The following is a 25674-nucleotide window of genomic DNA, read 5'->3' on the forward strand; positions in this document are numbered from 1 at the left end:
CACCCATCAAAAGTGGTCACTCCATTGCCATTACAACAGACCATATTTTTATAACAGTTGCATCTATTTCAGGTTAAAACACATATCAACTAAGTATTATAATTCTCCATGTTACAATTTAAGACACCCCCACTGTTCTATATTCGTAACATTAGTGATTATAAACCTATTTATTACACAACCAAACGAGCAAGATGGGCCGAATGGCCTCCTCTCGTTTGTAAACTTTCATATCTTCTTATGTTCTAACCAGTAATAAAATCCTTTCCAAACCGGATTACAGTCATCTCTGTCTGTTTCATTCACGCACTGCATCACTCCTGCACCTGCATCCACTCAGCCACTTTGTCACATGCAGATCAAATGTATACAAATGATGCCTTACAAAATCTTCTTAATCTTTCTTTAACATTTAGTAGCTACAACTGATTGTCACTTAGAACCCTGTGGTCACTAAAGCTAACACATTGTGGAAAATAACATTTATAAACAGTTCCAATGCATTTGAAAATCATGTATTGTAGGCTCAGAATTCTTAATTCTAATTCTCACCTCAAAATGTTGGCATTACATTCTTTTTTGAGCATTGTCAAAACTCAGGTGGTTAGATGACTCAGGTGGTTAGATGACTAAAATGCAGAACATAATGTGCCTATTTTCAGTCCTAAAATGTGCAGTTGTTTCATCAAAAGCACTGCCACAGAACATTTCCCCACAGTATTTTAACACAAAAAAGTTAAATACATTCGTAAGTGCTTGAGTTTGCTGTCAGTCCACGCCATCAGAACACACTCATTATTAAAAATCTTGTATTTATATGCTTTGCTTCAACAGTTTAAGTCAAGTGTTACATCTACCTTGTACTTTTTGTAGGGATAATGCACAGCATTATGAAAATGTCAATATGAAGAAGGAAGAAAAGAAATGTGAGCACTTTATCCCACGGTATCATGAATCAATCACACTGCAAGAACAAAAGAAGGTAAAGTTGATTCAGCAATAGCTCTGATCTTAAACTGTAGTTTATCGTAATGTGGACACTTTAAATGAGTAGATTAAAGCTATAGGTCTAAAAGAGTGACCCATAGCACTAGAATTACTTTCCATATAGCAGGTTTTTTATTGTCAGCGTGAATTTCAGAAAGTAATTTTGCTGAACTACAAATGAACCTTTCTGATTATTAATTTGACTTTACACCCATGCTCATATACAGTAATAGTATAATTAAAACTATTAACTTCTTTGTTCTTTATAATTAAAAGATATAGTAGGTTACATGTGTTACAGTAACATTTTTTTTAGCAAATTATAAATTATGATTTTGTACATTTGGATGAAAATAAATAAATACATAAAACATTTAACACATTAAAAACAAGTCTGAATATAAGATTTAATCTATGTCAGTAAAATCTATTAATTTGCTACTATAGCCTGGGTAAAGGAAAGTTGATATTGCTTAAGTGTGTTTTTCTTAAAGATTAAAATGGGGGGGGCGGGGGGCGACCACTAGATGGCACCAAAATATAAGGGACTGTATATTTAGTACATTCCTCTTAATCTGAAATATAATTCATATTTGTATCTCAGAAATATTATTTCACAAATACACCTCTACCAAAAAGGATTGGGAAATGTGTATTTGTGAAATACAAATATGAAATATATCCCACGCTGCGTTTAATAATCAAATGCATACATAATGGTTCACATGTTGCATAGTCTAAACAGGATCTTTGAAACCAGCTAATAGTAACAAAATATTATTTAATTGTACAGTGAAATAAGTAGGTTATTACCATTTACTCCAACCACAGAGGCATGATGTGAAAGTAAGTAAAGATGTAAGTATGGCGTAGTAGTTACAACACACTACCCTCCAATAAGTGGGAGGACGGATGACTACATGGAGAATCCCTGAGCTGGTGCATTTGTTGCTCATTGGACCCCACTTACTAAATCTTGGTAAGTGGGGTAGCCATAATTTTTTTTTTATGAGCAATCCATTTAACAGTGCAGTGATACCCAAAATACAGAGCGACTGGAGTGACACATTTATTGAATTTTTTTGTCCTCACTCCAAACCCTTTCTCACATGAATATATTGCCCTATTTTTAAATACATGCAAAACAAATGTGGCACAACTCTTCACATAACTTAACATAACCCATTAAAATGAAAAGGTGGACAATCCTTGTCATTGTATAATAAAGTATATTAATACGTCAATGCATCACCCCAGCCTTAATTATTTTATGTATGATGATGGTATTTTATTTATTAAATTTTAATATAGTATTCATGGTAGTTTATTTAAAGTATTTAGTTGTATACATATATATATTACTGAATCCAAACCCATCCTTCGTCATTTGTTGCTACTCAGGGGCCCTATAATGTTTAACTTGGCTTAAGTTATCATATTTTTATACATCATTATTTTTATTGTTTTTGTAATTTAGCTCATTTTTTGTTATTATTCTTGCTAATGAATACAGCCCAATGTTTCTGTGCCCTACCTTGTCTTATTACTTATTTTATAAATTTTGATTCTTGAGAGTCTGTTTCTGACTGTACAAGACACACTGGGAAGGTTATTTCCAATGACTTAAAGAGAAATGTAACTGGGACATTTTTTTTTCGAAAGGGAAGGAGACAAACCGAAGGGAAGAATTCTTTTGGCAAGACTAATGATCACATAATCTCACAACTAGGCTTTTCAGGTTCATCCCTTTTGCTCATCAATCAGTCAAAAATACCAGGCACTGACCATTAGGTGGTTTCATTAGCACCCCACAGACTGCCTGAGCAGAGCAGCCCACATCTGTCTTCATTAGAAGGTGGTTGCTGCTGGTTGTGAACAGATGGGTCATTATTACCTACATTGCCCTCCGGGTCTATCTGGAGGACGTGTGAAGCTGTCCTACATAGGACATGCAGACCCCACACAGGTCTTAGAAAATACAACTATAATAACAGGGACTTGTTTAAACCAAAAAATATACAGTATACCTGTAAGAGGAAAATTACAGTGGTATTTTGCACTGTATTTGTTTTATTTTTTGGAATTTGGAACCAAACATTTTCACAAAGCTATTTACATAAACAGTGTGATCTGCTCTTAAGTGTAGGGTTGTCTTGTTAAACGCCTGATTGACATACAAACCAAGAAACTATTGTAACAAGCATCCCCTGCAATGGCTGTAAATTCAAAATTAGAGTCACCAGTAACATTGATCGCAATGACCTTTATCCACTGTATGCACATGTAAGTTTGACATATACAGAACTGTTAATAGAATGTCCAGACTAAGTTTAGTCAAAACTGAATTTGCACTTCAAGATATTTGTAAAAGAGAAACAGGCAAACAGGGTACCTCCATATACCCCCAGATTCGTATATCTTTACTTCGACCTTTTCAGGTTTTATCATAACTGGATAATTTTTATGTATATAGATGTATATAGATGTATAAAAATGTAAGTGTGACAACTAGAAAGACAGTTGTATGGACAGACAAAACGCTCTCATGCCCCCTAGTACCTAGAAGATTTGTGACAACTGGACATGCATTTTTATACAAAACTCTGCAACAAATGTAGAGTATATATGCTATCTCTAACATATCATCAGAGGTATAGTATACACATAAAAACCAAGATAGAAAAAAAAATCTACATTTTTATGATGTCATAAAAAATATATTAAACAAGACAAAAGTGGGGCTAATTAAGACCTTATTTTTATGTTCAGCTTTATGAATGGATCAAGTTAGCCGCAATTGTCTATGTCTGGTAATTAATGAGGTGTTTAATGAGCCAACATTAGCATGGTAATAAAGATGTTCTTGAGTTATCACCAGCCAACATTCATTACAAGACACTGGGTACACATTTGTTATTATGTTTTTTAAATGGTTTTATTTTGGTAAAAAAATAATAATAATAATAATCTACTGTACTTTCCCAACATTAGGCTAACATGGATGCTTGACCTGTGCTATTAACTTAAACTGACTACATTACTTCTACATTATAGTTTCCTGGGTTACTCAGTACAAATCAGTCGCACTTTTTATGTTGGCTTTTTGGGGCATCTACAGTGCTTTGTGAATTCCTCTTCTAAACAAATTGTACTGAAGTATTACATTTATTAAGCAAACACAATGTATTACAATAAAATGTAAAGAAACAACACTGCAAATAAAACTTACTGTATAATGAATTAGTTCAGTAGCTGTGCTTAGTTTAATTATATGGTTGATCCATAACTGTAAGACACTCGATAGTATTGAATATAGTTATTCTAAAAGAAGTGAATAATTTTACAATATTAAAGAGGTAGCAAATACGCAAGCTCATTAGCATCACAAACAACAAATATTGTTTTATTATGAGATAATACTGTGTTATTTTGCAATAATTATTGTGTATTTCACAATAATGTTGCATTATTTATTATTGCAAGATAGTTTTCATCAGCGATGAAGTGCAGCTGCACAGTGAGAAACTGTAAAGTATCTCTATTACAGTTTCCTAACTGTGAAAAAATTGTTTGCAATGGTATCAGTTTGTGCAAGTCGGAATGCCTGGTTTTGTTGAAACACATTTAGAGTTTTCTGTAATGTATATTACAGTTTTTGAAAAAACTTCACAAGTACAGTATTGTTACTGCAGTAATTTAATACATTTTCATTCAGCTAATAAAGCCATTATAAAGCAAAATTAAGAGACTGAATGGGAATAGTGACATGAGTGGTGTAAATTACCAAAACTATCGATTCATTGCGAAATGACACAATAATTATTGCGAAATAATCTTGTAATAACACAATAAATAAATATTGTGCTAATCAGCTTCTGTATCACACGGATACCATTCTTAAAAAACAAATCTACCCAACCCTTGTCCTTTTTTTTTTCTAAATTTAAAGTGACCAATTATTAACTGTCTTTTTTTTTTTTTTTTTTTACCATGACACCAGTCAAAAGTGTAGAGTACAAACGCACTGGTGAGAACACATGCCCTCAATCTCTTCCTCAGTCAGGGCCCGCCTCCTCTTCAGTGACTGAACCAGATGCTAGAACTGTCTCCATCAATTTTCTGGCTTACACACACTCACATAAAACATTAAAATAAATATCAATTAATAATAATAATAATAATGATTCTCCATCCTTTTTCATACACATAAAAAAGTAAACTAATAATAATGACTGTTCTTTACACACAAAGTAAAAGTAAACTAATAATAAAATACATGGCTAAATAATAATAATAATAATAATAATAATAATAATAATAATAATTACAGCTAAATGTCTTTGTTCTTTGCTACATACACAACGTAAAAAAAACAACTAAAAACTAAACCAATAATAAAAAAAGAGATTTATTCCTCATTCTTTTACACATCGAATAAAAAAATAAGTTAAAAAAAATAATAGATGCATAGCTAAATAATAATGACTACAGATAAATAATTAATCGACTAGAAAAAGTAATAACTAACACAGACGTACACAAACACCTAACTTTTGGCATCACATGCAATAGACCTATTAGTTTTGCCTTCTCTCCTGAGGAGAAACAAGTTCAGAAAATGGAAAAACAAGTCTAAAATAAAAACGCATATGTGAAACTAACTATAAGAAAGATGTTTAAAAAAAAAACAAACAAAAAAAAAACGTGATGTTGGTACAGCAGTTACTCTTGTCTATAGCAGTCATAAAAGTTAGCCCTGCCCAGCAAGCAAGCGTGCACACAAAAGACACAGCGAAAAAAAAACACTGCAGATGTACTCAGCACAAAAAAACGAATAAAGTTGAAAAAAAAAACAACAACAATATGGCTAATTAGCCGAAGTACTTACCGTTTAGATGATATGTAGATTAGCACTCTTGGGATTATAAAACCGGAGATACAGAACTTTGAATCTGCTGTCACAATGGCGCCGACAGAGACTCGTCCTTGTAATCAAAATATTATATGTCCCACCCACCCTAAACCAATGGTATCACGGCTATGACCCACACTTTAAAAAAACAAAATTGCTGGTTGGACGGCTGAGATATGACGTGTTTTGTCATCGTAACAAAAGTTACGAAATTACAGCATGTCTGCAGCTAAGGGTTAATCCAGCATAGCAGTATGTTCAGTAGTTCGGGACAAACACCAATCACAAAATGTTTTAGTACAAATATTTATTGTGGAGAATGCGGAGTATGCGATTTTACAGAGAAGTATGTTGTATATACACATTCATTTGGCATCAAACCTAACTTGGTTTGAGGGCTCGCTGCCTGGCCGACTGGATGAGACTGAGATCCCCAAAAAGAACAAGCTGGTCTCAATGCCACGATTAGTATTGAATATAGCCCACTTGAAGGTTTAGCCAACCTTTAACAAATGATCATCAGCACGCAGGAGAGGAAAACAAAACCCATTTTTGGGAAATAAACCTCTGGGAATCCACGGCTGATTCAACTGCCCTTCCTCCGGGCAGGCTACTAACGCTTAAGAGCACATTTTTGTAAAAGCATTTTTAGGATCCGTAATATTTGTTCTAATGTAAACTTGGTAAGCACTGGAGGACCAACAACCTAACCGTTTGATAAGAGAGCCTGGAACTCCATGGCGAGAAGCTGCTACGATTCTGAAGGAATGACCGGAGAACTGCTCAGCTGCGAATCCGGACCTGGAAAGAATCTGGTGAAGGAATAACCAAAATGTTGGGTGACGATTGTTCAGTTTTCATTAATAAACAGTGGGCCTGAGGATGATGCGCCCTGAGAAAGACGGAGATGGATAAGAGAGAAAGGGGTCACATGGGCTAACATGGGAGTTTTAATTTATAAACTAAATTGGAAAGTGTTCCCTAATCTTCCTGGTCAGTTTAACTTCTTTTGAGCAGGAAGGAAAAGGTATCAGATAAGGTGATTGCTAGGTCAGAGATGAAGGGGTGAATTTGGGGGTTGAATTTGAGAGCGATGTAGACTCTGAGCACCAAAGGAACCCAAGAAGGCTAAGAGAAAAGGGGCTTTAAAGTTTTATCTAAAACAGGGAGGAGTAGCTGGAGCGGATGAGAGGCACCAAGAGAGTACGTTGATGGTGATAGGTAGGCAAGCAGGGGGAGAAAGAGATTCTGATCGTTGAAGCCCTTTCAGTGAAATTTGTGAGTTGCTGAGTGTAGATCTGGAACGCCGAAAATGAGTTTGTAGGAAAACTGGATGCCGGCAATTGAAAATTTGATGGAGAAAACTCTTATAGCTCTATTCTTATGGGACATAATACAGGATGACACTACAGGCATTGAAAATGAAGGGAAGGGAATGTTGAATGCAAAGTGAAATTTTAAAGCAATTCCAGGATGACCAGTACATTTGCAGTGAGCGGGGAGTGATGCTGAGAATAGTTGTTTCTTGAGCCTGCAGAATCAGGGAATGCAGCGGGTGGCTCACATGAATGTCAGGTCTGAAAAGGGAGGAATCTGAGTTGGCAGGAGGTCGTTTTCGGGTGCGAATGCTCTGAATCTCTGTGTTTGGAAATGAGAAAGAGAATCGATTATATTCAGGTGACCGAGAATGTGTTGAGCTCTGAAAATGAACTGATGAGTAACAGATAAACAGGTAATCCTTCTGAATATTCTCATTATATGGTGGGAGGATTTATTATTATTATTATTATTATTATTATTATTATTATTATTATTATTATTAGTTTATTTAGCAGATGCCTTTATCCAAGGCGACTTACAGAGACTAGGGTGTGTGAACTATGCATCAGTCACTTACAACTCCGTCTCACCCGAAAGACGGAGCACAAGGAGTTTAAGTGACTTGCTCAGGGTCACACAATGAGTCAGTGGCTGAGGTGAGATTTGAACTGGGGACCTCCTGGTTACAAGCCTGTTTCTTTAACCACTGGACCACACAGGATGAATGACCTTGTTAATGATTTGGACTGTAGCTGAATTATCTGAGCGGAGAAGAATGGATTATTGAGCCCAGGAAGACTCCCAAATGGAATGTGGCTACAGCAAATGGATACATTTTGTGCAATGACGAGGAGTGATGGGGTATAGGAATGATGCTGAATTCGTCGGGCCATGGAGCAGAAAACCATTTTCCCTTGTAGTATCCTCCAAAGCCAAGAGAGGGAGCTGCATCTGTGAACAGTTGAATGTCTTCGTGCAGCAGGAGACAGTTGTCGTAAAAGAATGTAATGTTGTTCCATTGTTTTAGTAGGAGCTCCCACAGGCGGAGTTCCTTGCAGCAAAAAGGATCCATGAGTATGACATCGTTGAGGGAATCAAGAGAAGGGATGAAATCAAGAGAAGGCAGGAGATAAAAGCTCTGCCTTGAGGAATTATCCTCATTGCGTACAAATTGCAAAGCATATGACATGGTTTATTTAAATTTCCAGAAAGCTTTTGACAAAGTCCCACATAAAAGATTAATTTATCTAACTGAATGCAGTAGGGATTCGAGGAAATGCATGCACATGGATTAGGGAGTAGTTAACATGTAGAAAACAGAAAGTACTAATTAGAGGAGAAACCTCAAAATGGAGCGAGGTAACCAATGGTGTACCACAGGGATCAGTATTAGATCCTCTGCTATTCCTAATCTACATTAATGATTTAGATTCTGGTATAGTAAGCAAACTTGTTAAAATTGCAGACGACACAAAAATAGGAGTGGCAAACACTGTTGCAGCAGCAAAGGTCATTCAAAATGATCTAGACAGCATTCAGAATTGGGCAGACACATGGCAAATGAAATTTAATAGAGAAAAGTGTAAATTATTGCATGCAGGCAATAAAAATGTGCATTATAAATATCATATGGGAGATACTGAAATTGAAGAAGGGAACTATGAAAAAGACCTAGGAGTTTATGTTGACTCAGAAATGTCTTCATCTTCAAAGGCCAACAAGATGCTCGGATATTTTGTGAGAAGTGTTGAATTTAAATCAAGGGAAGTAATGTTAAAACTTTACAATGCATTAGTAAGACCTCACCTAGAATATTGTGTTCAGTTCGTTACAAAAAGGATATTGCTGCTCTAGAAAGAGTGCAAAGAAGAGCAACCAGAATTATCCCGGGTTTAAAAGACATGTCGTATGCAGACAGGCTAAAAGAATTGAATCTATTCAGTCTTGAACAAAGAAGACTACGCGGCAATCTGATTCAAACATTCAAAATCCTAAAAGGTATAGACAATGTCGACCCAGGGGACTTCTTTGACCTGAAAAAAGAAACAAGGAGCAGGGGTCACAAATGGAGATTAGATAAAGGGGCATTCAGAACAGAAGATAGGAGGCACTTTGTTACACAGAGAATTGTGAGGGTCTGGAACCAACTCCCCAGTAATGTTGTTGAAGCTGACACCCTGGGATCCTTCAAAAAGCTGCTTGATGAGATTCTGGGATCAATAAGCTACTAACAACCAAACAAGCAAGATGGGCTGAATGGCCTCCTCTCGTTTGTAAACTTTCTTAAATTGCGGTGCCACACATTTATCAGCACAGGTTACGGCATTTGTTAACACTGCAGTGTTGTTTTACATTTAGCAGCGTTCATTTTTAAATGTTAAAGCAAGCACACAAACTGAAAGCAAAATAAATAATTTGCAGCGGCAAATGAAATGATCATCACTATCCTCCAATGCAGAGCTATCAGATTCACTTTCAATACATCTTTTTGGTTCAGAAAATTGGGTCTTGAGAATGCTGTGTACATCGTGTCTAGCACAAAAATAAAAATAACGAAAAAACTTTTTTCAATTGCAGCATTCATGGCTCAGGCAGTTTTTTTTTTTCTGAACTACTACTACGGGTTTGTTTAAAACACAGCACAATACTTTCCCACAATCCCCCTGTGACGTGATGATGCAGGACAAGAACATCTGAATTTGGCCATGTGGCAGGGCAGAAAAGCCCTGCGTGTAAATAAACGTGTGTGAGAGAAATGGGAAAAATAAAACAAAGTAAAAAGATAACATGCTGGAAGCATCAGCATGGTGCTTGTTTGGTGGAGGTCTATTTTGTTTGTGTGTGAGACTGTTTTGTTACACCTTTTTATTTTGCTCTGTGAGCAGTGTCTTTGTTTAATTATTTTTGCTTTAATAAATACATGCACCTCAGCTCTGTCAACCCTGCAAGTACCTGTCTGTGTCTCTCTGTCAGCTTCCTGGTCTGGGTACATCACCATTCAAGCCAACCTGTTACATATGGTGTCCAGCATGGGATTCTAACGTTTCCATGGACCCAGGCCAGAACAGGTACTGCGGGTACACATTTAAATTTTTTTGGAAATAATTTTTGAAGAAAAATGGGAAAGAAAGAAAGGCCGCGAGAAGAGAATGGAACAAGGGCTGGATCTCTGCATAACCTGCCTAAAAGGGGAGGAGTGGTGCTACCATCCCCCACACCAGGAAGAGGAACGACTGCTGGCCCTGAGGAGAAAGAAGGGGGTAGCAGCCGTCCCAAGAAGCAGCAAAAAGGGAGAGCAGCTAGGACATCTTCCTCAGTGTGGTAGAGGTCACCTGTTGGTGTCCCATCTACGGGGGGGGGGGGGTGGTATATGACAGAGCAGAAAAGCCATGCGTGTAAATAGGAGGCAGGGCCAAGCACTGCTTGTAAATAAATGCATTGTGGTGTACTGGGCTTTAAATGTATTATTTGGGGGTTTAAGAAAAGGTGATTTGTGTGTATTTAAAATAATGGTTTGTGTGTTGTTTTGGTATGATTTAAATGTATTTTGTGTTTATTTGGCAGCAAGGATGGGGTTAAATGTGATCTTCTCCAGATTTTTTAATTTATTGATAAGTCGGAGATGGTCACATGTATAAAAACCTGCAGCTTTTTCTGTGTTCAGGGTGGGTGTTTGGAAGGAGGAACGTGTGTGATAGAAACAGGAAAAACTAAACAGAAAGTAAAAAGATAACAATTGCTACGTGTGCTGGAAGCACCAGCACGGTGCTTGTTTGGTGGAGGTCTCTTATTTTGTTTGTGTGCAAGACTGTTTTGTTACACCTTTTTATTTTGCTCTGTGAGCAGTGTTTTTGTTTAGTTATTTTTGCTTTAATAAATATGCATGCCCCAGCTCTTTCAACCCCACAAGTACCTCCTGTGTTTCTCTGTCAGCTTCCTGGTCTGGGTACGTCACCACTCGAGCCAACGTGTCACAGGCCACGTTAGGAAAAAAACACAAAAATGCGTTTCTGTTAGCCTGGGCCGGTCAGGGCCGGCTAGCAGCAGCCCCGGCCCGGTGTGAAAACAAGACATATGTCACTCTAAAACGTGCCCCATCTGCTCAGCTAATAATAGTAGTACAGTGTTTCACGTTGTTTTCAAATGTCACATTTTTTAATTGTTGTCAATTTTTAGTTAAATATGGAAAACTACAAAGCGGTAAGTAATTCAGTATGTTAACGTAACATTATTCAGCAGGCTTCATTTGACTCTATGAAGCTAAATTATTTAATTCTATAGTGAGATGCACAACTTTTGGCCTTAGCTGTACTGCTAATTCACTGTATTCTAATAGATAAATTACAACTCTACATGCAATACTGGCAAAATACAATAAACATAGCCTCGATTTACAATGGTCTGTAATGTATGGCGATATATTTGACCTATAATATTAATGTTATAGTTTATTACATATGATATAATACTGCTTTGAACTTTCTTAATGAAAAAAAATCATCACAATGCACAGTATCCCCAAATCGCTGTCAGCCATGATGCTAGAACAGAAATGGAACACAATGATTTTGCGAAAAGGCCAAAACCTGTTCGTGTTCCACATCGAACAAGCTGAAAGTGTCCGTGTCTGTCCGCCTCACGAAATTCTATCTATAGTATATTTAAACCAAATCTGGTACTGATGTTAGTATTATATCAGCCACAGAGCACAAACGAGGTTCCCAAAACTGAAAGTAGGCTTGAGCAAGGTATTGCAATTTTGAAATGTCATCTTCCCAGCTATATCAGAGCAGAGTTTTTACTGAAAATATTTATAAGTAAAAAAATTAAATCATGGAATTATGTAATCCTCAGAAGAGGGCTTTATCGTCTGGTAAGGCCCTTTTCGTTATGTTAGATGCCCTCGCCTTTGGCTCGGGAAATTTAACGACACGAGGCACGCCTTACCAGACGATAAAGCCCTCTTTGGGTTCTATTGCTTAATTTAACCCAATAGCTATGGAAAGATAAAACCACCTTGTGGACAGGATGGCTTGGTGGTGACATTAGACCAGGAAGAGACAGATACTAATACTGTGGGTTGAAGCGCTGAGCACGTATTTATTAAATAGTAAATAAAACGTTTAAACAAAAACCAAACACTGCACACAAAACAAAACAGCATGGTGGCCAAAAGAAACAATCTCTTCTTAACAAGTATTGTGCTGGTGTAAAACCAGCACACATAGCAATTGTTATTGCTTATATTTTCAGTTCTTATTTGTTTCATTCCTCCACTGAACAACCCCAACCCTGGTCAGCAAAAGCTGCTGCTTTTTATATAGTGGCCAAGGGGTTAACTGGCTATCAATTACCTAGTTATGCACAGGATTTGTGATATGTGTGGTCGACAGCCAATTTGTCAATAAATCATTAGCTGCTGACCGCTCAGTTTTAGCTGGATGGGGAACCCCATCCATGCTGTCAAAAAATAATAACAAAAAATTGCGATTTAAACAGCAAACAATACATTTAAATCATAATAATACAACACAAATACAAAATAAACACAGGGGTGGGGTGTACCCCATCACACACCTTCACATGCTTGTCATGAAAAGTTCTATTGTATAAAAAAGGGGGGGGTGACGACCTTTAGAGACGAGAAAAGATCCAGTGGTCGAAGGGACACGCTCTCTTTGGACAGCATCAAACTAGAAAGCCTCCATGTATAACAGTTAAGTGAGAATTCTGAGGCATTATACTTTGTTTTGATTCATTTGATTATTCAGGTTCGGGAATATATGTACATTGATTGATATAGACTCTCAGTTTATGTTGTGTAAAACTAATCTTTATTTTGTTGAAAACTTGTATGCAGCTGTGACTGAGCCAATAAACCGAGAGATTCGTGAATTTCCTTTTGATGTCTTTGAATCTTCATTACTTCTGGATTTAGCAGACAACGCATAGTACTACAAGAAACAGTGACCCCAGATCATACAGGCTACAGTTGCATAAATATACACACAAATTAAACATCAGATGAGATTGGGATATTTATTTATTTGCTCTGCTTAAGGTCCTGTGCATACACATTTTAACAACAATTATTATTATTATTTTTTTTACTATTAGGCAACGTTTAGCCGAATAGATTGTTGTTCAACTTATGTTAAAATTCGAGCTGTTACCAAATTGTACAGTGCAGTATAACAAATACTTTAACTTAATGTAAGCGTTGTGCTTTTGGTATTCACGAGCTAGCGTGTGGCATCCTTTGGCGAAACACTGTGTTTCAATAATAATCTGTAACAAACCAGTTTCTAGTCAGATAAGACCCTCTAGCGGTTAACAAACCGGCATATCGCATTGACTTCAGTTTTACCACTGTATGTATCATGGGTAATGTAAAGAATACTGGACGTATAGGATTACTTTGTAACAAATCTTTATTTATCCACTTATTCTGCAAACCTTTTTGTAAGATATCTAATTTCTTTCTGGTCTATTGTCACGGATAGCTTGTGGTGACGTCAATCCAGGAAATGCAGGACACAGAATGGTGAGTGAATGAATGCGCTGTTGCGCCGGTTTATTGCAAAGTAAAAGGCTTAGACAATCACAACACACTTGTACAAAACAAAATGGCACGTTGGCCAAAATAAACAAACGGGACGAACCAAAACAAGTATTGTGCGGGTCCACACCAGTAGCAATTGTTATATTTATCTTAGTTCTCTACCGACTCTCTCCCAGTCTTTCTCCCTGAACACCAACCCAGAGTGAGAGATTCGTGCATCTATATATATACAGCTGTGCCGGGATTCAATTGCTAATTAATCATTCAATCATTCACTTGAATCCCAGCATGTGAATTAGGCTGTGTTCACGGTACTTTTTTAACGGCTAGATTGCAGACGGGAGTCTGCGTCTGATGTCATGTTTACTAAGAGTCCCATGTACAAAGGTTGGGAAACGTAAGAAAACCATACAATCGGTTTACATTTGTTTCCTTTGTTTGTGGATATGTTTGCATTAATATTTACTGATTTCAAAACTATTATGTGAACGTTTTTTTTTTTTTTTAAACACTGAATAACAAAATACTAACATAACAAAACTACAACAACAAAAACCTCTGAATTCTTCTTTGTAATTCTGGTCTTATATTTCCTGTGGCTATATTAGTGCTGTCACTGTCATTGTTAGTTTATCAAGTGAAATTGAGACGTGATTACGTTAGCCATGATAAGATGATGGACGCGCCCCCCTGGCATAGCCACTGAAACAAACATGTCACCCATCCTGATACGAAATACAGGTATGCATCAAGGCTTTTGTATGCCTTGAGATCTTGGCCGGTGTACGGGGAGATGTTGTTTATTACATAGTGATATATATCGTGAGACGTGAAGTCAGGCAGGGATGTACTGTCACACTTGACAATCTCAGAGAAGAGACCAGCTGGCAGCAAATACACATCATTTTGAAGCCCGGCGAGCAGAGTTTTCTCGATGTATCTATCTCGATGTTCACCTCTGAGATGACTGACTTCATCGGACAATGTCAAGTATGGTTTTTTGGACTGCATGAGTTGAAAAAAAAAAAAAGAGTTAAAAAAAATGTTCTACGTCTTCGCAGGTTGTCAATAGGACGTCCAAAGCTTTTTGACGTCCAAAATGGCCGACTGCACTTAGGTCACGTGATTTGGTATGTGCAAATCATCAATATGTTACGAAGGAAAGGATTCCAGACTTTAAAAAAAAACAAAACAGCATTCCAAAATGTTTCTAAATGCCTGTATACCAGATACTCATGTGAAAGATCGATTTGGATAAAGGACCGCCACCACGGTGAGATATTTTGGACTGAAACAATCCCCTGATACTCTGACAAGAAAACATTTTCGAATGTGTTGAGAAACATTTGAAAAAATAGCAGAGAAATGTAGTCTAGCTCTAGAAAAGCAGATAACAAATTCTTATAACAAATCCGCAGTGCGAAAAATGATGGATTGGCAGGAACACGTTTCGGAGGACGCGTGTTTCAGCCTCCGTTTCCCGAGTCGCCTGGGGGTTGCAGCAGTGAACCGGGATAAAAAATAATAATTGGACATTCCAAATTGGGGAGAAAACGGGTAAAAACCATTGGTGACGACTAAATTTAAAAAAAAAAAAAAGAACCTTTGAAAAAAGCCTTGTTTTTAAATGTTCATTGAAGTTACAGAGTGATTTGAATGGTAACAAATATGTATGGTTATTGAAAGAAGTATTGTGTTTAATTAAATAATTGTAGTATACTTAGACAGCCAAATAATTGCCATATAGTTAGGGCCACGGACAATTCACGATTTTACGGAAATCGTGTATTTGACTGCCTACCGTGAAAAACTTTTTTTTTTTTACATTACTCTTCACCAGCTTTTATCATGTAGAAACCCTAGACAACTGCATAGAAATGGCTGCAACAATAATAAAACTACGACTAATAATAGATCTTATATTTACCATGGTGTCAGTCTTGGATGTCACATCTTTGCCACTAGATGCAATCCCTGATTTCACAAGCTGTAGAGATTATTATTATTATTTATTTCTTAGCAGACGTCCTTATCCAGGGCGACTTACAATTGTTACAAGATATCACATTATACATTATTTCACATTATACAGATATCACATTATTTTTACATACAATTAACCATTTATACAGTTGGGTTTTTACTGGAGCAATCTAGGTAAAGTACCTTGCTCAAGGGTACAACAGCACTGTCCCCCACTGGGGATTGAACCCACAACCCTCCGGTCAAGAGTCCAGAGCCCTAACCACTACTCTTACAAGCACCATGCTATTGAAAATGACAAAAATGTCAATATTGTTGATTTCTGGGTAAGGTCTGAAATCAGATTCCCAAACATGGCAAAAATTACATGCTGCTTTTTGTCAATTCCATCAAACTCTGTGGATGCAGAACGAGCAGTTTCCACAGATGGACAGGTTTTTACACCACAAAGACAAGCCACGATGCTGGCCTTCAACAAATAACTAGTTTTCTGCTCACAGGCCAGGTAATTATTTTGTGTGTGAGTGTGTGTGTGTGTGCGTGCGTGTGTGTGCGTGCGCGCGCAACACACTACATGGATAAAAAATCGCATACGATTTCTTCTTCTTGTTTTTCCTGTTCTTGTTCTTGAGATTATTTTGTATAGGTTGATTCGCTCAAGTAGTACGATGTTATGTGGTTTAAAACATCATATATAATTTAGTGTGTGTATAGAAAAACACAAAGTTTCGGTTTTGTCACTTGCACTTATCCTGTATTTAACATTTTGTTTTTCAGCATAACGCTATACAACACAGTCCGTTTAATTACTGTATGAACATAGCCTAACTTTTAAACGTTTACAAAACTCGACAATGTTGCCGAATTTGTCAGTTTGTTTTGTTTTAATCAGTTTTTCTGCTTGTTACTTTTTTCAGCCAACACATTTAAATGACCCTTGTTTGTTACATTTTAAAAGATAAAATTTTAAATGTTACAATGTAAATGTTGACTCAGTGCTACCATTAAATGTTAAAATATTTCAACCTCGGTGACTTTCTTTGATGCACTATTTTAGGCAACTTACAATAGAATTTTTTTTTTTTTTTTTTTAAATGGCACTTCCGTGACAATCCGTGAAATGTGTTGTTTTTTTTATTGTCATTCGTGAATTTCTTGAAAAAGTACCGTAAATTTTCTGTGGCCCTACATATAGTATAAAATAGGAATGTTGCCTGATTATGTAATCTTTGTGCATGATGTCACAGATTTAATGCTACTACTAAGCCATAATTATTAACAGTACTGTATATTTGTTTATGTTTTAGGGGGTTCCTGGTCCAGGCAGATATGAAATTAAAAGCTACTTTGAAAAAATAAGTACTCAAGATACGTCAGCTGTTTTGAACCCACCCTTCCTTTCCAAAACACAGGTAAGCCACATATGTAGCTACAACTGAAGCTGTAATCTGAAGTTTTTAAATACTTAATATTAAGTTCAATATATCAAGACATCAGAGCCCTTGGGTTCAAATACGTCTTTAATGGTTTCAAAAAAACTTGCACTAAGAGGTTTTGATGACTTGTTAATAAAGCTACCTTAGTATAGTATCCAATTGTTTGCTAGCCAGTGCTGCAGGAAAATTCACTGTTGCTCTCCTTGTGATGTTCCGTTATCAGAGCTTTCCATTACATTGCCAAGCTTTTGGGGGACACATTATTAACATTATGTGGCAAAGTGGTAATGACGTGCAGGTGAGTGCAGTGCAGAATAATCACACAGACAACGTTGGTACAGGTGCAAGGGTGTTTATTTAATTTAATAAATGTCCAGAGCCTTAAGGCAAAACCTGCAAATAATAATAGTGCTGGAAGTGATACAGAGGCGTGTATCACTTCTATTTGTAATCCTACGGGTATGACCCGTAACCCCAAAGTCCCGTTCAGACACCCACACTAAACACAAACACAAAGACAGTGCATGATTCAAGTGCTAAAGGTGCAAACAAAAGACAGTTCCTGTAGTGAAAAGGTGAGTGGTGAAGTCCGGGTTTTTCGCTGGCCTGCGGCTGCAGCTCCGGATCGTGCTCAGTAATCTTTGTGAGAAACGACACACAAGACAAACAGTGTAAATACACAGACAAGCAAAACACTCACGGTTTTTAGAACAAACAAGACGGGCTCCTTCTAGGTTATTTGGTTTAACCATCTGCAAAGGAACAGATCACTCAAGCCATGCCCCCTATTTATACCCTCGCCCATGACCCCGAGGTTAACGAGCGCATCCGCTCCTCCAGTCCTCGGATGCCACGCCGCTTACTGTCTGGGTCACTGAGCTCGGGTGCCATAGCTCCGCCCCTTTCCGAACTGACCGACTTCCATCTACCCTACGGAATAAATTGTCGTGCCATTTCATTAAGGGTACTCTGTTCCTCGTGCACCGTGCCCTCACAGGTCGAGAGGGAGATCTAACACTAAGACTCATTCGATCTCTGTCACACATTATTATCATGGAATCATTAATGTATACAACTTGTTTTCTCTATGCTTTCTATGATAGAACTAAGACAGAAGAACCTAACTTAAAGAGTAAGTAGCGGGGTTGCAGAAAATATAGCGTTATACATCCCAACGTGTTTAAACAATGGATCTGTAATTTTTATTTTCATTGTTAACATCCTGACAACTGTTTACAATTATAACTTTAAACTCTGTTTCAAGCTATTTTGTCCACTCTAGTGCACTGGGGTTTGAGATCTGTCTGTAAATCACTGTAAGAAGAGCGATTTAAAAATAAAAAAAAGAAAACATAACAAGTGCTCTGGCTTTTCTGTTCCGTACCGTGTTACACAATCAGTGCACTAGAGCGGCCATTTTGAAAAGAGCTTTGAAACAGACTTTAAAGTTATAAGTGTAAAAAGTTGTCATGGTGTTAACAATGAAAAGAAAAAATACAGTTACGTTATTTTAATAGTTGTAGCAACACGTGGTGACGTGTAATGATATATTTTTTGAAACCCTGCTACTTACTCTGTAATTAGACTAACGTTTGGTTGGCATCTGGTTTAAATAATGAATACAAGTTTGATCAAATGTCATGATTGTACAGTAGATGAAAGCAGATATAAATATGTAATGATCTGTGTCATTTAAATATGAGAAGTTACAGTGTTGATTATGAAATATTTTGTATTTTTTAGAACTGTTTAATATATTAATGTTCCTCATGTGTTTCCTCAGAGATTTGCACCTGTTAAATCAATCACTCCAGCCCCAGGTTCCTATAATGATCCCCGTACAGCTTTGCAGTACTTGACGAAGATTACAGGCATGAAGAGAAGTCCTTTTGGGCTGACTGCAGTTCGGTTCATTCCAGAATCTATAAAAACAAAAACACCAGGTTTGCTGCATCTTTTAAATGTTGATTTTTTTTATGCCTCACCACTCATGTACAGTAGCACATAGTCTATTTCTGATTGTCTGCCAAAACATAGTTATGAAAATGACAAACATTAATGTAATATAATTATTATAAAACTTAAGCAAATCTGAATTTTATAATATATCAGTATTTGTATTTGATTATGTTGTAAATCATTTGAAAATAATTATTGATTGGATGTTGTGAGCGTTCAATCTATATCTGTAAAGGCATGGTTAAAATTAGTTCAAGATACGATAGCCTGGGTGTCGCCGGTTCGAGTCCAGGCTATCCCACTGCCAATCATGGACAGGAGGCTGCCGACACTGTAGCTCTGAGGTAGCTGCATGGTGGGCCTGCAGTGTGAAAAAGAAGTGGTCGGCTGACGGCACGGCTGACGCTTCGTAGAAAAAATGATAAAAACTGTTGGCGACTACTACATTAAAAAAAATAAATAAGTAAATAAATTAGTACAGTACAAGAAAATCTGACACAAGCAAAATTGTGTACTTTAAATAGGGCTGTAACAAAGGGTACATTTTGAGCTTCGGTAATGTGTTCCAAACCTTCGAACGAAGATCTGAACCTTCGATAGTACTAATTTTCATAATGTACTGTCACCATAGTGACTAGTTTATATTTCATTGAAAATCTGTGTTATGTTAGTGTCACTCCTGGTTGGGATCTTCATATACAGCTCTTACTAATTTATTTTGTAACCCAAAAAGTAGGGTTGCAACCTATAAAATAATGACTGATTAATACTTACATTTTATACTTGCAACTTTGTATCTGTATAACATTTATTCCCCAGGTCCCACCTTAGTCTGTTAAAAATAAATGCACATTTTCTCCAAAACGAAACATAGCAAAACAAAATACTTGTATTGATATACATGTTGAGGGATAGTCCATGATTAACTGTTGTTAATATGAAGCTGATTGGTTCTGTGGTTTGGCAACCACATTGATTAATGACATAAAATTACCATAAAAATATAAAATCATCAGAATTCAAACATCTTCTTTATCTAACCGTTTATCCGATTGAAAACAAAAATTGGAATAAAACATCTCAGTATGGTCATCTGTTACGCTTGTTCAAAGGAAGTTGCTACTGTGAAAATCATGACGTCCACGCTGCATGACATCATCAACATACGCAACTGGCTATAAAACTGCGTATAACTTCTTATCGGCTGCACCAAAACCCACAAAATTTGACATGGATGTTGAGGACTATGTGATGTTGTGTCGTGGTCAATATGGCGGCCTTTGGTCACATGGTGTGGCAGCCATCTTGGGTTTAATGAAAAGTTTGGACAATATTCAAAAGTCTTCTTCTCATAAACGGTAAATAGTACAGCTGTGAAAAATGTTGTACATAGTGCGCTCATGTTCACGATTGATTCTACTTGAGGAAAAATGGATTGGTCACATGGTGTGGCAGCTATTTTGGATTTTGCGTGAAACGCTTAAACAACAACTCCTCATGAGCCCTTTGACCGATTGATGTGAATCTTGGTTATATGTTATCTTTGTACTGTCCTCTAAAAAATTTAGTCAGGAAAAGTTTCTACATCAACAAACATGACCGCCATGAGCCAATCAATATGGGTGACATGCCAGTTTGTCCAAATTTTACCCTGAAATGACACATTCCCACCACTAAGGGCAGCTGTTAACATGGAAATGTGAGTACAGTCCATTTTTCGCTGGTGCAAGAACAGCTTTACTAACTCATGTAACTTAAAACACAGTAATTACAGTGGAAAGGATTATATTTAGACGTACACACAGTATATTATACAAATATCCATACTGTAAACTAAGAAAACATTATTTTAAGAACTGTTGCAGCTGCATCCACGCGAAAAAAAACAACAACAAAAAAACCTATTGGCAATATTCAAAGTCTCGAGACAAAAGTCATACACGGTTTGTAATACTTATGAACAAATTCGTTTTATTGAAGCTACCATGAGTATAATTTTGTGAGTGTTGTGGCAGATGTCAGTTACGTTCTACCGTTTATTTTAATTATATTAAGTTGTATTTATAGGGCTATGTTCAGAGATAAATCAGGTCCGATTCAGTTGCAATTCAACAGTACCCACTGAAAAACAAACAAACAAAAAAAAAACCTGCGTAATGTCATTTGTTTACTTGAAAATATCCTCGTGGATATGCTGGCTTCACACAACTGCAATGCTCACACACAGTAATAATCGCTTGCTCTAGCAAATAGAATTGTATATAAGATTGCACGGCTATTCACAGCGAATCCTCCCAAAAAACGGACATTTTACTATAAATATTCTCTAAAACACTGTGTATAATTATTTAATCGCTGTTTAGCAGCTCAGCGTACACCGCAGATGAAAACATACTCATTTCACGTCCACATTTTCCACCTGTACGCTTGAGCGATTTCGATTGACTGACTTTTATAATTAATAATATAGGTCATTTTAGGTAACAGAAAGTATCCACAAAACTCTTCAGAATCGCTTGCTCTATGAAATACAATTGTAACGGTAATATATAAAGTGTTTATGTTTTATTATTTAATATAGGATGTGTGTTGATATAAATTGGTTATGATTTGTTGTGGCTTGAACAGAATTGCAAAGTTTGTATGTTTGTAATTTATTAGAAATGACTTTTGTTGTTTTACAAAACTGGTGTGTTTATATGAGCACTATAAGAAAGAGTGCAAAGAAGAGCAACCAGAATGATCCCGGGTTTAAAAGGCATGTCGTATGCAGACAGGCTAAAAGAATTGACCATTCAGTCTTGAACAAAGAAGACTACGCGGCGATCTGATTCAAACATTCAAAATCCTAAAAGGTATAGACAATGTCGACCCAGGGGACTTCTTTGACCTGAAAAAAGAAACAAGGACCAGGGATCACAAATGGAGATTAGAGGCACTTTTTTACACAGAGAATTGTGAGGGTCTGGAACCAACTCCCCAGTAATGTTGTTGAAGCTGACACCCTGGGATCCTTCAAGAAGCTGCTTGATGAGATTCTGGGATCAATAAGCTACTAACAACCAAACGAGCAAGATGGGCTGAATGGCCTCCTCTAGTTTGTAAACTTTATTATGTTCTTATGTTCTTATGTTCTAGTATTTTAAACCTCACTTGTTTTCTGAAAATACTGAGTGCCACATTAGAAAAGAAAACAAACTAGAACAGGCTACACAGCTCAGGTTTCTTAAGTTCTGGAAGCATGATGTTGACGTGAAAACTGGGCTGTGCTGCAGTTGCACTACAAAGAGTATTTTTTGTATAGTGTGGTGTTTATGAAATGTGCATCTTTTTGAGCTGATCGCTTCGTGGAACATCTGAGAACATCTGAGAGAAGTATACGAATTAACACCTCTACCTTTCCTGTTGTCAGACAATTTAATAGAAATGACCACACTATAGAAGACATCACAATTTGTGGGATGGTTCAATGCTATGGAACTAATACTGTCAGGTAACAAAAGGAATGTGAACTTATTTTCAAACTAGGCACTTTGGAGCCATTTGGAATGAACATTCTATTCTGAGGTCATCATCATCATCATCATCAACATTCTGGAATTTTGTTTAAAAGACTACTTGTTTGTTTTTTATCAACTTCTTAAAGCACTGTTTTTTTGTATTTAGCCGATGAAGGACTTGTAGTCCGAAACATCCTGATAATTGATTTGTAATCAATTATTCTACCTTTTTAAGTACCTGAAATATCCTTTTCTTCTTTTCTTTTTTCTTATTGATCATTTTGGTACACAGCAGTTTTCCTTTTTCTCAAACTTTACATATATTTTTACTGCTACTTAAGAACTATGACTTCCATACGAAAAATAACATCACAGTGCTTCCAAGAACTAACAAGATTTACCAGTTTTTTGAACCCAAGAATAACTCCAATTTATATCAAACTTGCAAGATCAACATGGAACAAGACAAGATTTACCAACCATATTAATTTCATAAAGAACTGTTTAAAAGTAAACCTCATTCCTAAAGGCTTCAGAATGAATTTCCATCCAAGCGACAACCATAGAGGATATTACAGGCAAGTGCAATCTACTTTATTTAAATGTAGTAAAAGTATCATGAGGCATACTATCAAAAATTATCAATATAAAATACAAAAACTTGACCATGATATGATAACTTCCAAGACATGCTTAAAAGATATGTTAAATAATAATGATTTATACTACCAAGCTTGTCGCCTTATTCACAATTTAAATGCAGATATCTATGATTTCATGAAAATAAATAAAGCAAAAAAATGGATTAAGCTCAAGAAAGACTATAAGACATCAAAGACTACCATCAAAATATAAAAAGCAAAGACCACATAAAACTGTTGTTACAATCCCAGAAAATGTGGCACTTACTACTGCTGAACACTCTGTTTTATCCAAAGGTCTCACATTTGTACCTATAAAGAAATCCACTGACACATTTGCAGTCATCAATGACACACAGCATTTCTTTCGCCTCATGCGTTTACATGCCCATTTTCATGCAGACACGGATACAAATGAATTAGGTGCTTCACAATCCTCCAACACAGCTTCTGATTCCTTAGATATTTCCATAAATACAAACAAAAGCACTCTACTTGGACACCAGCCCCCGGAGCTTTCCAAGCCTTAGATTTTTTTATTGATAAATGTGAACGAGAAATAAGCCAAATTAATTTTCAACAACACACTAATCGTTTAAACTTGACAACAGATGAATATCACGCCTTACAGAATATACAGAAACGTAATGACATTATAATAAAACCTGCTGACAAAGGAGGAGCTGTAGTAGTTTGGAAAAATGATCTATATATAGAAGAAGCATCTAAACAACTTTCTGACACTAACTTCTACACAAAAGTCCCAAATGATCTTACCCAACTGTTACAAACTACAGTCACATCTACTATCCATTCTGCCATCCAGAATAACTTATTACCAAAATCTACGTCTAATCTTATTGTTGAAAACTCTCGCTGTAGCCGTTTTTATTTACTTCCTAAAATTCATAAGCCTACCAACCCAGGCTGTCCTATTGTATCAGCATGTTCCTGCCCCACTGAAATAATTTCCAAGTTCCTTGATGATGTCTTCAGACCCATTGTGGAATCTCTACCTTCATACGTTAAAGACTCTAACCATTTTTTGCAAATAATAGATCATTTTTCTTTAAATGGTAACAGTGAAAATATAACTTTCTTCTCAATGGATGTCAAAAGCCGCTACACAGTTATCCCCAACAGTGACGGTTTACAAGCACTAAAATACTTCCTTGATAAACGGACAGTAAAAGAACCTGCAACCGATATTCTTTTGCAACTAGCCCAACTCATCCTTTCTTTGAATTGTTTCTCCTTTAATGGAGACTTTTATAAACAAATTAGAGGTGTCAGCATGGGAAGAAAAAAGTCTTTTTATGGGATGGATCGAAAATAAAGTTTTTCAACAGTAGAAGGGACATACACCAATATAATATCTTAGATACATCGACGACATATTTGGCATCTCCGATAACACTAATGAAGAGTTAATGGATTTCATACATTTTATTGACCAGTTTCATCCAGCTCTAAAGTATACATGGAACATTTCTAAACAAATTTCTTTCTTAGACATTACCATCACGGTTTCTAATTGTACCGTCAATACTACAATCTTCTACAAAGAAACACTCTCATTCATACTCCTCACATCCCAAAGCTTGTCGCAACTCCAAGGGCAGCAGTGTGGAGTAGTGGTTAGGGCTTTGGACTCCTGACCGGAGGGTCGTGGGTTCAATCCCTGGTAGGGGACACTGCTGCTGTACCCTTGAGCAAGGTACTTTACCTAGAATGCTCCACTAAAAACCCAACTGTATAAATGGGTAATTGTATGTAAAGAATAATGTGATATCTTGTAACAATTGTAAGTCGCCCTGGATAAGGGCGTCTGCTAAGAAATAAATAATAATAATAATAATTCCATACTCCCAATTACTAAGACTGAGACGCATTTGCAGTGATGATAGTGATTTTTTGAATAAAACAAATGACATGTGTGCAATTTTCAAAAACTGTGGTTTTCAGGACACTATACTTAGAGAAGCTCAGTTAAGAGTATCGACAATAAACAGAAAGGATGCCTTGTACAAAACCAAAACACAGAATACCAACAATCATGTTCCCCTTGTTCTTACATATCATCCTATGACCAATCTGAGAACTATACGAATTAACACCTCTACCTTTCCTGTTGCCAGACATTTTAACAGAAATGACGACACTATAGAAGACATCACAATTTGAGGGATGGTTCAATGCTATGGAACTAATGCTGTCATGAAAAAAAAGGAATGTGAACTTCTTTTCAAACTAGGCACTTTGGAGCCATTTGGAATGAACATTCTATTCTGAGGTCATCATCATCATCATCATCATCATCAACATTCTGGAATTTTGTTTAAAAGACTACTTGTTTGTTTTTTATCAACTTCTT

General features: G+C 36.5%; 1 protein-coding gene across 1 annotated transcript in view; it reads left to right on the forward strand.

The window, feature by feature from the left end:
- Positions 1-25674, forward strand: part of stpg2 (sperm-tail PG-rich repeat containing 2) — a 288221-nt gene that overhangs the window by 39431 nt on the left and 223116 nt on the right. Inside the window, exons 6-8 of the mRNA XM_034033821.2 lie at positions 874-982; positions 17072-17176; positions 18984-19143. Of these exons, the coding sequence (XP_033889712.2) occupies positions 874-982; positions 17072-17176; positions 18984-19143 (374 nt within the window). The remainder of the gene's footprint in view (positions 1-873; positions 983-17071; positions 17177-18983; positions 19144-25674) is intronic.

Source organism: Acipenser ruthenus, chromosome 1, assembly GCF_902713425.1.
Source record: "Acipenser ruthenus chromosome 1, fAciRut3.2 maternal haplotype, whole genome shotgun sequence".
Taxonomy (NCBI): domain Eukaryota; kingdom Metazoa; phylum Chordata; class Actinopteri; order Acipenseriformes; family Acipenseridae; genus Acipenser; species Acipenser ruthenus.